The sequence below is a fragment of the Varanus komodoensis genome, unplaced genomic scaffold (genome assembly GCF_004798865.1).
Source record: "Varanus komodoensis strain SLA01 unplaced genomic scaffold, ASM479886v1 scaffold46_3, whole genome shotgun sequence".
Taxonomy (NCBI): Eukaryota; Metazoa; Chordata; class Lepidosauria; order Squamata; family Varanidae; genus Varanus; species Varanus komodoensis.
In genome coordinates this window covers 6,009,134-6,023,010 of record NW_025336044.1, presented here as the reverse complement: position 1 = coordinate 6,023,010, position 13,877 = coordinate 6,009,134, and the positions used below count along the sequence as shown (strand labels likewise).

The following is a 13,877-nucleotide window of genomic DNA, read 5'->3' as shown; positions in this document are numbered from 1 at the left end:
CAACCAACCAGGGCTCATGTCTCAGCTGGCTCACTTTCCCTGATGCCAGGGCACACTATGGGATGGAGTCATGCGGCGTATTAAGTACATCCCCTTTAAATTCAGAAGCTCCGGGCAATCTCTAGAAAAACCAGGAAATATATCACTGATGCTGATCACCAGGTTTGAATGAAGCCACTCTCTCAGTCTATGTGGGGAAGCAAGGCTTTATTTCAGGTACCCAGGCAGTGAGAACTTCGCAACCTGGAGTTGTGGCTCCACACTTCACCTTGCCACTCTTTCAGCTTGTCTATCTATGTGCATTTGCATGGCATGATGTATTTCTAGCTGCTTGTAAGTATTTTTGGGTCTGATATGTTTCTTTGCAAGCCTGCCTTAAAATCAGATTTTTCCAAAATTGTTTGCCTTGGCAAGAGTCATTCCAAGGGGTTGGCCAGCTCTCACCCTTCTCCAAGCTTAGAGACACAAAATGGTGGGGGAGATCTTTGCAGTCTTGCCACATGTTGGAGGTGCTCTAAGAACCTCCAAAGCTTAGCAGGACATCGGATGGGGACCTGTTCCTCCTTCAGGTCAGGGGTGAAAAGCAAGGGCACCATGACCACAATTCCAGCCAAATCGGGGAGGGGGGAGCTGTGTGCTCAGAACCATAAACAACCAGAGACTGCACAACTCCCAAGCCAGCAGACACAGAGCAGACACAACCAAGGCCACGGACACTACACAGGAAGCCAACAGTGCTACATCAGCAAGCTGCCTCTGGTGTGGGGCACATGTATTCATACTCTACCTTCTACCATTAAAGTCAGCACCCATGGCAGTGCACTGGACACCAGAGGGACACCAGCTCAGACTGGAGATGTCAAAAGGCAAGAGAGAGCAAGAAACCTGCTGTTACAAGTTTGTCCAAAATGTGGATGTTTATAACATCTGTTACCTTTTAAGGAATTATAGCTCTTCAAAAACAAAGCATGCCATGTTTATTTGTTAGTAAGCTGATGGGAGTGGCATCCATGGCTCATTTTCCAGTGTAACATCACCATGGCTGATTTTCCCAATAGCTCAGCATGTGTGAATGGTCTGAAGATGGTGTTCAGTTCAATAGATGTCTTCTGCTCTTGAGAGTTCCCCATCTTCCCATAAATAGCTTCAGTAGGACTGTTCTCAACCAACAGTACCCTTGCAGGAACTTATTTCCATGCAATGAACTAAAGGCTAGCTTTCCAGGAGACACACCCTTCAGGTTTTGGATGAAGTGTCATGGAATGCCCATGCTCTGGTGTCATGGAATGCCCATGAACATTCCAACTCCTGGGTAAGATGTAGTAGAATTTTGACCATTAGTGGAACCTTGGTGAGGGAAACAAACAGCCAGTCTGGCTAGAAGTAACACCTCATAAAACCCAGTGGACCAGGATGACATCTATAAAGTTGCAAAGAAGTGGCCATGGTAGGGGTACAGCAGGAAAGTTAAGCGACCTCTTCTAGCTCAGGATACAGGAGTGCTTAACAGAAAGGGCCGCCAGCAGGTAGGCAGAACACTTGAGAGGCAAGTAACCCTGGGAAAGAATGGCTGGAGGAGGCAGAGTCCGGGAGATGAGAATGATATGAGACAACAATTTGGAAGAGTCAAGGAGAAAACGAGGTTGTTGTCACCCTTGGGGGCTTCACAATGGCGGCTGGTTGGCCACTGCATGAACAGAATGATGGACGAGATTGCCTTTGGTACGAGATTGCACAGTTTTCCTTAAGTGTCACCCAGGACAGAGCACAGCAAGCATCTAGCGTTGCTGGCAAAGCAGGCAAAGGGCCACGCATCCTTGACAACCGCAGGAGCTGTGGACCACAGGAGGGCTCAGCTCTGAAATTGTCAGTCAAGTTCCAGCTGTGGAACTTTAGCACAAGTTATTATGAAATAGCAGATTTGTGTTTCAGGATGGACATTTGCCTTTTATTTCTGGATAGGGTCCATCCCAGCCTTTCCCAACTTGGTGCCCTCTAGCCACGCACAGTGGATCGTCACCAGCCAACACATCTTGGGAATCATGGGTCTATAGCATTTATCACAGGTGGCCTCTCCTGCCCTCAGCACTGAAAGTTGGCCAACATGTTAAAAGTTTGTTCAAATGTTAAAAGCCATACAAAAATGAGATGAATGCTCTAACCCAACTCCTGCCTTATTTGATGAAATGCTTTTTTGCAAAATCACCATTCAAGCATGGGATGACTTGCTAAATCTAGCAGGATTAGCTGCTCAGAGGTTTTTTCATAGGGAAAGACAAAAATGTTCCTTAAGCATTATGCTTAAATATCAATTGGAGGATGGAGAAAAGAAACAACAAAAACTAGGAACAGAAACATTGTTTCTGGAGGGAACTAGTTTTGTTTTTGTTTTGTGTATATATACACCATGCGTTGAAATGAATCAGTCAAATCAGGGATATAGAATAGTTTGCTAATCCTTTTTCATTTTCTTCAAAACTGCTTGCTCTGAAAATCTAAAAAAAACCATTTTGCAACAACTGTTTTTAAATGAACTATTTACATTTGGTAAACTACTGGAAGATGCAGTTGAGTTAAAGTGGTCAAGTCACTTTGCATGTACCTGGTGCATTCACAGAGTGAGAAAGCACCTTGTGCCTACACACACCCTCTTCTCATATGCCCAGAGTCAATTCATTGCTTCCTGGTGTGACAAATGACACTTTGCTGCTACAGTTGAACAGGTGAACAATGGCTTGTGCTACTCCACCAAACCAAGAGTGGAAATCAGTGTTGACCCACAGGTGACAATCCTAGTGCTTGCAGACAAACTGGAAGGGGTTCAGAGGAGGGCAACAAGGAGGATCCGGGGACTGGAAACAAAGTCCTATGAGGAGAAATGAAAGAACTCAGCATGTCTAGCCTCAAGAAGAAAACAGACTGAGGAGAGATAAGATAGCACTCTAAAAGAATTTGAAAGGCTGTCACAAAGAGAAAGGCTGTCACAAGAAGAATTTCTTCTTGATCAGCCCAGAGTGCAGGGCACAGAATAACGGGCTCAAGTTATAGGAAGCCAGATTCCAGCTAGGCATCAGAAAGAACTGGCTGCTGGAGCAGAATGACAATAGAACCAATTCCCTAGGGGGCTCTCAAGATGCAACTGGACAGCCACCTGAGAGGAATGGTTGAACTTGGAGTCCTGCATTAAGCAGGCCACCTGGCCCCTTCCAACTAACTACTTTATTATTCTACTTTGAGACCAAACACAGGCAATATTTTCTCGGCTCATCTGCAACAGCAAACAATAGTTTGCCTGAACCAGAAGTAGGTAATTGACTCTTGGTAGCATATGAGAACAGGAGGGTGGATGCACACAAAGGTCTTATTCCCATTGTCCTCTAAAAACATGTGTTGGACAAAGAGAAACATCACATGTCAACAGACCCATTTCAGAAACAAGCATGGCATAGAATAAAGAATTCTCCAAAAAAAAAGAAAAGAAAAGAAAAGAAAAGAAAAGAAAAGAAAAGAAAAGAAAGGACTGCTTATCTACAGAAATGCAAAGATAAAAACACAAAGAACAATTCTATTTCAAATATAAAACTACCACAATCTGGACCTGCAGGAAAAGTGGTCCAGGAACATTCGGCAGCAAGCCCAAGCTCTACAGGGGAAAACTACACAGTTGACCCACTGGGTTGAAATGATCAACAGTTTGGGTCAGGCGGTCAGCTGTGATTAATACAAAAGCAGGACATTAGTAGCCATTCCAATGCATCATGGTTAGTCAGCAGCAGTGTCTGTGCTGTACCTTCTCCTATGGGTGGGAGACTTTCGTACAGCATCCCCCAGCACTCGGATTGAACTGAAAATGAATCATGGACAGTGGTCAATGAAAAGTAGTGGCACCAACAACGAAGAAAACCTTAGATTAGGGATGGGAAGTCAAGAAAGAATAGGGTAGAAGTGAAGAATGATGGAATGGATGTTAGGGTCAGAGGAAGGAGGTCTGTGGGGACCCCAGGAGCGAAGCCACCCTATCTGCTTGGATAAAGGACTCTTGACACACATGGGAAAGACTGGCTGGGGTGCAGTCTAGCCTTTTCTCCGATAATACTGTTTGTCTATGGCCATGGCAATGTCCCCCATCCCTGGCCTGATTATGGGGATGCATTCAAGCAAGCAGCTCCTCATCTCCCCACTGCCTGTGCCGCCAGCACCAGCAGCACACTTTCTATGAAATCTACAGCGAGTCAAGGAATTAGCTGCTTTGCCCCTCAGTTTGTGTCAGCCACTCCCTACTCTCGAGGTGACAGTTGAGTCATTACTTGCAACAATGAGAATGATTTAAACTCTCATGGTTTAACCTCCACAATCACTGAAGTTTAAAACGCTGCTTGGCTGTGAGCACACCCAATTGTGGAATATGGCTTTCTATCATTCAGTCACATCTCTCCAGCTATATATTCCAGCAAATCTTTTGTCCTTAAATAAACACAAACAATGCAAGTTTGTAGCCCCTGTGAGGATGATCAGCAGCCGAAAAAATGTAAGCAGTTTTTAATGTTTAAGGAAAAACATGCCTGGCCTTGGATTTCCTGAAACAAAGAGGGAACTATTTGATTGTTTGTATTACACATTTAAAGCCATTTAACCCTGCTGAAATCTCTGAAAGGCTTCTCAACCAATTAATAAACAAAACACGAAAGCAAAGACAGGTGAGTCCCTATTCTCAGACATACACTTTAAATGCACAAAAGGAAAAGGTGATGGAATTAAGTAAATTCAGGTAGCATTTAAACCTACAGTTCTTTTAACAGTTTCCAGAAGAATCACTATTTTAGGTTTGCTGCAACAGACACAGTCTTATGGCACCTTAACATGGTTTTGTTACAGCAAATGTCTTGTGCACTAAGGCCCAGTTCATCGGATGCAGGGAGCAGGGTCTGCAGTGAAGAGTCAGCTTCTGCACATTTCAGCTCTTGAGGAATCGGAGAGATTGTAGGTTTTACATCCCTTTTACACACACACAAGCACATGCCACAGATGTGCTGAAGTGGGTTCCGGCCCACAAAACTCCTAGCAAGATGCATTTCTACCAAGTGCCACCAGACCTAGCCAGACGAAATGAAGGACGAGCCAAAGGCTAATGAAAGAAATGCAGCAGGGCTATGTCAGGTGGAAAGCCTCCTTTGGTCTGGGGGAAGTTGCCCACCTCCCTGGGCCAATTCAGAGGGTCTCCAAGAGCTAGCAGACTCTTGCATGCTCTTTTGCATTCCAACCATGAACCAAGGAACCCTCTGTCTGGGGACGGGGCCTCGGGTGGACGTGGAGCTCATGGGGAGGTGAGCGCAGGCAGTGCCTATCCAGTAAGCAGAGAGAAGTCATGACAGGGAAAAGGAAGGTGAGGAGCAGTAACAGACAGTGATGGAGAAGACAGGTGAGGAGATTCGTTGAGAGAAGGGGCCATCATTCAGGGTATCTGGCCCAGAGGCTCTCCAAAATCGGGAGCTTTGACTCACCTCCGGTGGTTGATCTCGGCCTCGCTGCTGCTGTTTTTCCCTGGGCCCCAGCTGTGCCGACGGAAAGGAGATGGTGGCCTGATGGTGCTCCTCAGGGCAGAAGAAGGAGGCGGCACTTCGGTGATGCTGTCAAGCTCCTCATCCAGCTCTCCGGGGAGGGAAGCCTCGCCATCCTGGCCTTCTGCGCCTGCTGCCACACTGAAGCAGCTGCCATCTGGACTGAACTGATCCTTGGGCCTGCTGAGTCCAAGAACTCGAGGGAGGGAGATGTCACTCCCAAGCGAAGAGTTCCTTTCCAGGGAGACAGTATCATCTGCAGAGGAACTTGAACTTGTACTCTCTCCCACTGATTGCTCTTCCTCAGGCTGCTGCCAGGGGAAAAATACATTTAAATTATGATTTTGAAATACTTATATGTAGCTTTTCAAACATTCAAACTTGCTGAAAAATATAACTTCTTGTTGTTGTTTTTTTAAAGAGGAACCAACCAGAATTATGCACACAAAACTCCATTCAATCCATCAGATGCCTGCTGAAGCTTGGAGAAAGCTTGCAGCAGTCCCAGACAAGAGAAGTTGGGCCACTTGTCACACCTAGACATGCAGAAGCCAGAGGGCCACTGCGGTGAAAGACCCATTTTTTGCAGCCACAGTAATGACCTCTCGCATTAATGGCAAACAGTGTGCAAAGAACCTGCGACTGTGCATGCAACTGGCACGTGGGCCACCACAGGGGAAGGAATGCAAGTTCCGTGCAACATCTGTAAACGGCACTAACAGAACCAATACATGTTATGCTGCAGGTCCACCCAGGATCTAGATTGTAAACTAGAGGGCAGCCAACTGGCAGCCAAGGGATTGATCTGGCCCCTAGCACTGATAATGACACAAGTTTCCCTTGTTATGAATTTCATCTGCCCAGGTGAATTTCATCTCAGACCCTGACAAAGGGCTCGTTCATCTCTCCTATGTCATGTTAACAGAAATGGAGGATTTGGGCACCAGCAGACCTGGAACGACCGTGGTTCATACCAGGGAAAAAGAGCACTCAAGAGGCCTTTGCCAAGCCCATGCAAGGGAAGCGACATCAGCGGTCATTCTGCTGCTGCTCAGCCTCTAATGGGGCTTCCTGCTAAAACAGCCTTAGGTGACTGGGTCTGTTTCCATTTCATTGCTATCCCGCCTTTCCTCCATGCAGCCCAAGGCAGCACACGGGAACCTCACCATTTTAACCTCACAACAACAGCCCTGCGAGGTAGGTTAGGCCCAGTCACCCATGAGCTTCCTGGCTAGGTAGGGACTAGAACCCAAGTTCCAGTCTGAAACACTAACCACTAAGCCATGCTGACTCTAGTCTACTAATCTACATCCAATGCAAGTAAAGAGGCAGAGAAGGGGTCTACTTTCAAAAGCCTCTCCCACAATTCCAGCCCCCCAGCAACAGCCCCCCAGCAACAGCCTCAGGTCCCCCCATTTCTCCCATAATAACTGCATGTTTTGCTTCTTGCTTACATAAATAAGAATCCTGCTGCGCTCTCTGACTTGGACGGCGTTCATTCTCAAGCTGGAGGCACATTCTTCGCAGTAACTTTGTGAACATCAGCCCCAAATTAAAGGCAATTTAGAAAGATGAGGCAGTAGAGATAGCCAGGAAGAATGATCTCACTGGGGATGGCTATCCTAGCGGGGATTTACAAAGTCCTTCCCAATTTCTTACACGATTACATAAAGAAATAGTCTGCACTGGACAAAATCCTCCCTCCAGAACTGTATCTCTGCAGAGAGAGGTTCCTTTGGCAGAAATCCCCTCAAGCGTCTTTTCTGCAAAACTGAAGAGGCATCCCACATGCAGCACAAGACTGCAGCCTCACCACATCACATGGTGGGGTGGGTCTGAAGCCCTCTTGCTGCATGCGGTCATTCTTGCTTGAATCCGGGAACTTTGCATTTCAGCACGATCAGAAAGAGGCAGCTTAGGTTAACCAGACGTACTCTGGAGTGGTTGCAATGTTTGTTTAAATAAGGTATTTGTTTAATTTTCTTTAAAGCGTCTTTCTCCTGCTCCTGAGCTGAAAAACGCTCCCAAAGGGCTGCACCTAACCCAGTATGGTCAACACTGGCCTGCAGGGGCTCTTTTGGGGTTTCAAGCAGGAGTTTCCCAGCCCGATGTGCAGGTGTTGGGGACGGCATCTGGGATCTTTTGCATGCCAAACATGAACTTTCCTGCCAGGCTGTGCCTTTTTCTTCCCTGTATACTTGCAGAGGCCAAAGGGACCTCCCTGGCCTGACAGGCACAGAACAGTAAATGCACTGGACACTGGCAAAGGTCATGCAAGCGGTACTTTGCTATCACTGTTGCCCATATGATATTGAAAGCAGGCAAGCAATGAAGAGTTTTCTTTTCATTCTTTCATGCTCAGCGACAGCAATGTACGTCCAAATCCTTCCCGAAGCAGGAGACAGAATGGAGCATTGTTGCAACAATGCCAACCATTAGGAGAGCTTTTATGGCAAAAAACAAAACAAAACAAATAAATCTGAATTGCATTAGTGGCTGCCTTTTTTTTTCCTTCCCAGAAACCAAAGCCAGAACTTTATAGACGAAGATTGCTATTTGCCTCGATGCCTCACCCTTTCCTTAGCCGCTCCCTGGGCTGCGCATGAGGCTGAAGGAACTGGAAAACATTTTCCCTGTGCTGCATCCAGAATTGTTACTCTGCTGGCTGGAGCCGTGATGGGTCCTTAATGACTGCAATGACGTTGACTGTGACCCCTAATTCAGAAGGGTCTGCTTGCCCTTGCTAGGTGGGACAGTTTGCAACTTGTACCAAGACTCAGAAAAGTGCTGAGGTCTCAGGCATTAAGGTCAATGGTGCGGATGGGGCTGCCAAGGGAAGACACAGGGAAGGGGAGAGCCTTACAACACAGGAAAATCACAGGAAATGACATTAGGCAGCATGATTCACTTGCGTGAGGATGTTGCAATGTCTGCTTGCTGTGATGAATGTTCCTTTTGAGGAAGCAGAATGAAGAATAAGACCCAACAATTCTGCACTGGACATGGCCCCTGGTGCCTGGCAGCAGCAGCAGCAAGGCTACCCAACTGGGTGCCAAGAGGGATGCATGCAGGACAACAGACTATCCTGCAGATTCTGTCTCCAATCTAGACAACTAATCATTTTTTCTCTGTGGCAGCACCATATCTAGAAAGATTCCTTGAATGTGAGAAGCAGGGAGGTAAGAAAACTTTCCCTTGTGCTGGCTAAGGAGTCTTCACCTTAGACCTCACCCCACTGGCCTCCCACTTTTGCAAACTGCTTTTGAAAGTTTGACCCCCCCCCCACCCCACCCCCTCTTCATCTACAGAGGCTCATCTTCATCCTCCAAAGATCCTTATTCACAAAGTAAGGTTTTGTTAGCTACTTCAGCTCAATGATAATAAAGGCAATTTGTGTATTTCCCCTCAAACCAGAAGCTCCCCCGGCCCCCCAGCCATGTGTTTAATTCTCCTGGCACGTTTCCTAAGATGAAAATGTTTTAAATCATGGTGCCTTCCAGATAGTTTGGGCTCCAATCCCCACCAGGCCCAGACAGCACAGACAATACAGACGAAATCTGGGGGTTACTGGCTGGGTTCACACATCACAACAAGTAACCCTGCACGGTTTCTATGGTACACAGTTTTTTTGCTTAGATGTTCCTGAGAGAGAATTAAGTGGTTTCTATGCAAGCAGAGTTTCCACCCTTCCTGCTCAGCCCTCCCCCTGTTGGAAAACATCTCATTAGCCACCATGCCTGGAATTTAATCTGATGTTGGATGCCTGAAGCAGTTGCTGCTCTTTCTGTGGTAGCACTGCAGAAACCATGAAGCTGGGTCCAGATATCAGAGTAACTATGCTGAAAGATGGAAACCTTTATTTCTAAAAACTAAGCGATGGGGTTTGGGCAACACGACAGACCATCCTATGCAAGAAACCACTGTGGTTTGTCATTTCATGCAGACATTTGGAGGAGGCAGTCTTGGGAACGGTGGCCTCAAAACAACGAGGCCTTCTCCCAGAATGTAATGGATAGAGATGGACTTCCAATGGCTCCATGTTTCAGCGGCTGGCAGGCCTGTCAAAATTCTTACCAAGCCCTGAGATAGGGAAAGGGCATGGTTGGCTGAGCCACTACTCCTGAGAGCCCCCTCCATCCTGGCAGCAACCACTCTGCTCCCTGGTCTTCTGGGGCTTTAGGGTAATACACCAGAGTGACGGCAGTGGAGAAAATCCACTCAGAGGCGCCATTACATTGTCGTGCTCACTGCCTGGAAGATAACACTGCAGGGAAAAAGAAAATGTTGCTGGAAGGAGAGGCAGAAGAATAGGACCGGTGCCAAATGCTAGCCATGGAGGGAGGGCAGGTAACAGACCAGTATGACTGAGGTTTTACTGGGAACGTTTCAAGACCCTGCACAGAGCAAATATTTCAAGTGAAGCTGTGGAGGATGATTTCTTTAGTAAAAGCCACAGCTGAGCATGACTGAAACTTGGCCTTACCTTCTCAAAGTCCACTTCATCTAACCCATCAGCTGGCAAAGGAAAGAGGTCACAATCACTCCCAGATCCCCCTTTAAGGATACCACGTGATGAGGTGCCATCAGCACTTAATCCATCTTCAAGAAAAGTATCAGTTCCTGGGGAGAAAAGACAATGAAACACAGTAATCTAGTGCGCAACAGCTCATTGAACTAATAAAAATGTACTCTAAGAGCTTCTGTGGCTGCACTACAAATCAGGAAGTACTTTACAATTAAGTGATGCCCCCCCCCCCCACAGCCTGAGAAATCAGGGTTCTTCTGCAGTTGTTCCTTTCAAAGCACATTCAATCCATAATTTTTACAACTCTGTCAAGAACCATCAGTGTTTTTCATCATAGTCATGGTCTTTGGGCTTGGCATCCAGAAAAAACCTTATTCTCCAACAAGGAAGGCTTCATTTTTCCACAAGTTACATGCTTTGGCACATCTGCATACATTTTGCACTTTTGACATTTTTCTGAGACTGTCAGTATTTTACATAATTCATTCTGCTTTCAGTAACCATCAGGCGAGAAAAGGTATCACACAGGCCACTGTAGCCTCTCACAATGGGAACTTTATGAAACCAACTGTTTGACTTGTGCCACCCATATTTTATATCGTTACAGCCATATGGACTAGAAATGTGTTAAGTGAAAAAAGAAGAGAGGAAAGGGATGGATTCTCAGCAAGCTGCACACTGTACTTCTTCCTGCACTCCCGCATCGATCCATTCCTACCAGTATTATTGTTCTCAAGTGGCGGAGGAAGGACCACCAATGAAGAAAGGTAGCTCCTCAAACAAGTTACAAGTTCCTGGTTCTGGGATTTGAACTAGCAATCAGGACTCAGCCAGCCCCCTCACCACAACAGCTGGTCCTTGCCCAAAACAGCCCTGCGCCAAGCCCAGGAGCGCCGGCATTCCACCAAGGAGCTGCCACATCACAGAGGGAGTCATCCGTATTGTGTCAGGTGCGGGCCTGCTTCCTGCACCTTCTCTGCTTTCCACCCAAGTGGGCAAGCCTGTGTTTCTTTTCCATAAGTGGGAAAGAAAGGAAAGGAAAGGAAAGGAAAGGAAAGGAAAGGAAAGGAAAGGAAAAAGGAGGCGGCACGGGGTAAGGGGGATGTGGGGGAAGAGAGAGAAGCCATAACAGTCTGCAAGCCAGCTTTCCTGCTGATCCAGTTGGCAGCTTAACAGAGCATGTCCCACTGCATTCCGGACTGAAAAAGGAGCCAGCTCTGCAAAAACGGTTCAGATGGAAAATTGAAAAGAAAGTTCCAGGCTGGGCAGACATCTTGTCCAAAGAAGTTAATCAACGTATGTGTTGAAAGGTATGGCAAGGTCGGCAAAAGGGTGTGTGGAGGGGGGCATGAAAGAAAGGAAGCTGCAACTCCTTTTGCTAGCTCTCCTAATGATTGCAAAGAGAGCTTTAGGCATCTGATAAAAGGAGTCACTGTGGCTTAGGGCCTGGAGCGCTGGACTAGGAGTTGGAAGATCCGGTTCTAGTCCCCACTCAGCAATGAGGCTCAGAGGGTGACTTTCTCATGGATCCTTTCCCTAATATACATCACAGCATGGTTGTGAGGACAAAACAGAGGATCGAAGAACACTTTTTTGTGAAAACCACACCCATGTGCACGCGCACACACAGAGAGAATGAGAGAAAAGAAAGGGAGAGGGGATGTTGAGAAACCATAGATAAATTGATCCCTCTACTATAGAAATTACATGGAATCAAAATGCAACAGTTTTGCAGGGAAAGGCCTGCCTCCCCATTTGAGTCAGTTATGACTCCAAATATACAGGAAAATTAAGAACTAGGAAGATTAGAAGAGCCAGGGAGAAAATAAAAGACCACACAAAATATATTATGTACACATTTCCCCCGTGAGTGCTGAAAACTATCCAAAGCCAAAAGCTGTTTTGGAAGTTCACCCTTCCAACCCGATTTATTTTCTGTTTTAACTTGTTTTGCCCTAAGTGTGCATGTGTGTTGTACAATCGCAGATCGTTCCCACCTCTGCTGGTCCATAGTCAGGTCTATGTATACATAGCACAATTCAGTAGCAAAATGCCAAATCTCTTACGCACACTGTCCCTCACATTAATTTTCTTTCGTTCATCCACCTATGTGTGCACTTGCTTGCTCTCTCTCTCTCTCTTCACAAAAGGAACTGGGTTCTATTATATTACGGTGCTAATATCCCAAACATCCTCCCTTTCTGCTCTCTGGGGTAGCAACAGACCTATTTTGGGGAAAGCAAAAAGACTGGTAAGGGCCTGCTAACCCTCATACAGAGGCCTCTGTTGAAGAGCAGTATTCTTCCATTAACGTATAAAAGGAACTGTACATCCCTGCTCCTTCATTAGACCAAGTGTCAGTGAGACAGGTGAAGTTGAAAACTTGAATGGCTAACTAGCAGGGGAACTTTTATTTTTGACATACTCTGTGCACATTGATACCCAAATCTAGGATTATGATCCCAAGCACAAATGAAGGGATTTCTGTAGGCCCCAGTGAGGAAGGCAATGCTTTTACGGCTTTTAGAGGCAGTAACTCACTTTCCCTCTAGGAAATGCAGATATACAACAGCTCTCCTACATGGATACTTTGGCATCTGAGCTATTATTATGTCAACTAGCTCTGAAGGGAGCCAGTCAGCTGATTGCAACATCATCAGAGGCACTTAACTTTAACAAGTATCCAGGAGGGAAAGTGACTTCCATTCATTGCAGAATGCGCATCATTCAGCCTCCAGGCCAGGCAACTGGCAGGGAGTGGGGCTTGCTGCTACTCCTTCCCAGTAAGGTACAGTCAAAGGACTTGGACAGACACAACAAAGATGATTTTTTTGCTCTGGTAAGATTGCCAGTGCACCCTGGAGCGCTGGCCAACTACTTGCTGCATGAGGGATCCTTTCCTTTGAATTGCCTGAAGTGAAAATCCCTGAGAGGGGAGGAATTGCATCTTAGAGAGATTTGATCAAAGGATATGACTCAGGATCAGTCCCCAACATGTCTACCTAAATAGGTCCCTGGGTAGCAAAGCTATCATCCTCTCATGACAGGCAAGAAAAGGTAAAGGGACTAGCAAAGATACCAGAATTATCATCAGCATCAGCATCTCCTCATTGCATTTATGTCCTGCCTTTTTTCTCTTGCAAGGAACCCAAGACAGCTCATAGGAGTCTCCTCCAATCTGTTTTTATCCTTGCCACACCCCAGAGGTAGGCTAGGCTGAGAGTGAGTGGCTGGTCCTCCACTGAGCTTTATAGAGAAGCAAGGATTGAATCCCCGTCCCCCAGGTCCCCAGCCCAGCGCTCTCACCAATATCCCACAGTGGCTCTCATCTTTTGTGAACCCACATTCTTAAAGCAGGCTCTGTGAGCTGCTCAACTGCGTTTTCAATAGCAACCACGTTCTGAGCGGTTATATAAGTTGGTAATTATACCCATGCTGTGGATAGTATAACATTCTGCAAACTGTGCAAATTTGTGCAAGTTAGCTTGGCATTAGATTGCTTATGAATTAGATCCTTAATTCCAGTTTAGCCAAAATGGCTCCTGTTTGCCCACTGACATGGAAACAGAGAGAACAACGTTCCAAGAAAGAAACATGCCAGCGCCTTCTATCTGGCACCCAAAATCCGGGACTGATGTTCTAAAATGAAGAGGAGTGCTTCTCCAGGCCTGGGGATCATCAGCTTGCATGTGTGCAACTTCAGAACTGACATTCTGTCCCACCAAGTCAGTACAAAGGGCAGTTTGGCATACAAAGTAAAATAAAGGCTGCGTTAAAACTAGCTCTGCAGTGAC

At 46.4% G+C, this 13,877-nt stretch overlaps 1 protein-coding gene across 11 annotated transcripts in view; it reads right to left on the bottom strand.

Moving 5' to 3' along the window:
• The window catches only part of AKAP13 (A-kinase anchoring protein 13), a 268,166-nt gene that overhangs the window by 59,642 nt on the left and 194,647 nt on the right, over positions 1 to 13,877 (bottom strand). For 5 of the 11 annotated variants that reach the window (XM_044444956.1, XM_044444964.1, XM_044444966.1 and 2 more), the window contains 4 exons: positions 10,042 to 10,178; positions 5,502 to 5,869; positions 3,791 to 3,844; positions 788 to 850 (listed from right to left, as the gene is read on the bottom strand). In XM_044444956.1, coding sequence (XP_044300891.1) covers positions 788 to 850; positions 3,791 to 3,844; positions 5,502 to 5,869; positions 10,042 to 10,178 — 622 coding nt within the window. The remainder of the gene's footprint in view (positions 1 to 787; positions 851 to 3,790; positions 3,845 to 5,501; positions 5,870 to 10,041; positions 10,179 to 13,877) is intronic. The other 6 variants (XM_044444963.1, XM_044444967.1, XM_044444958.1 and 3 more) reach the window with 5 other exon arrangements.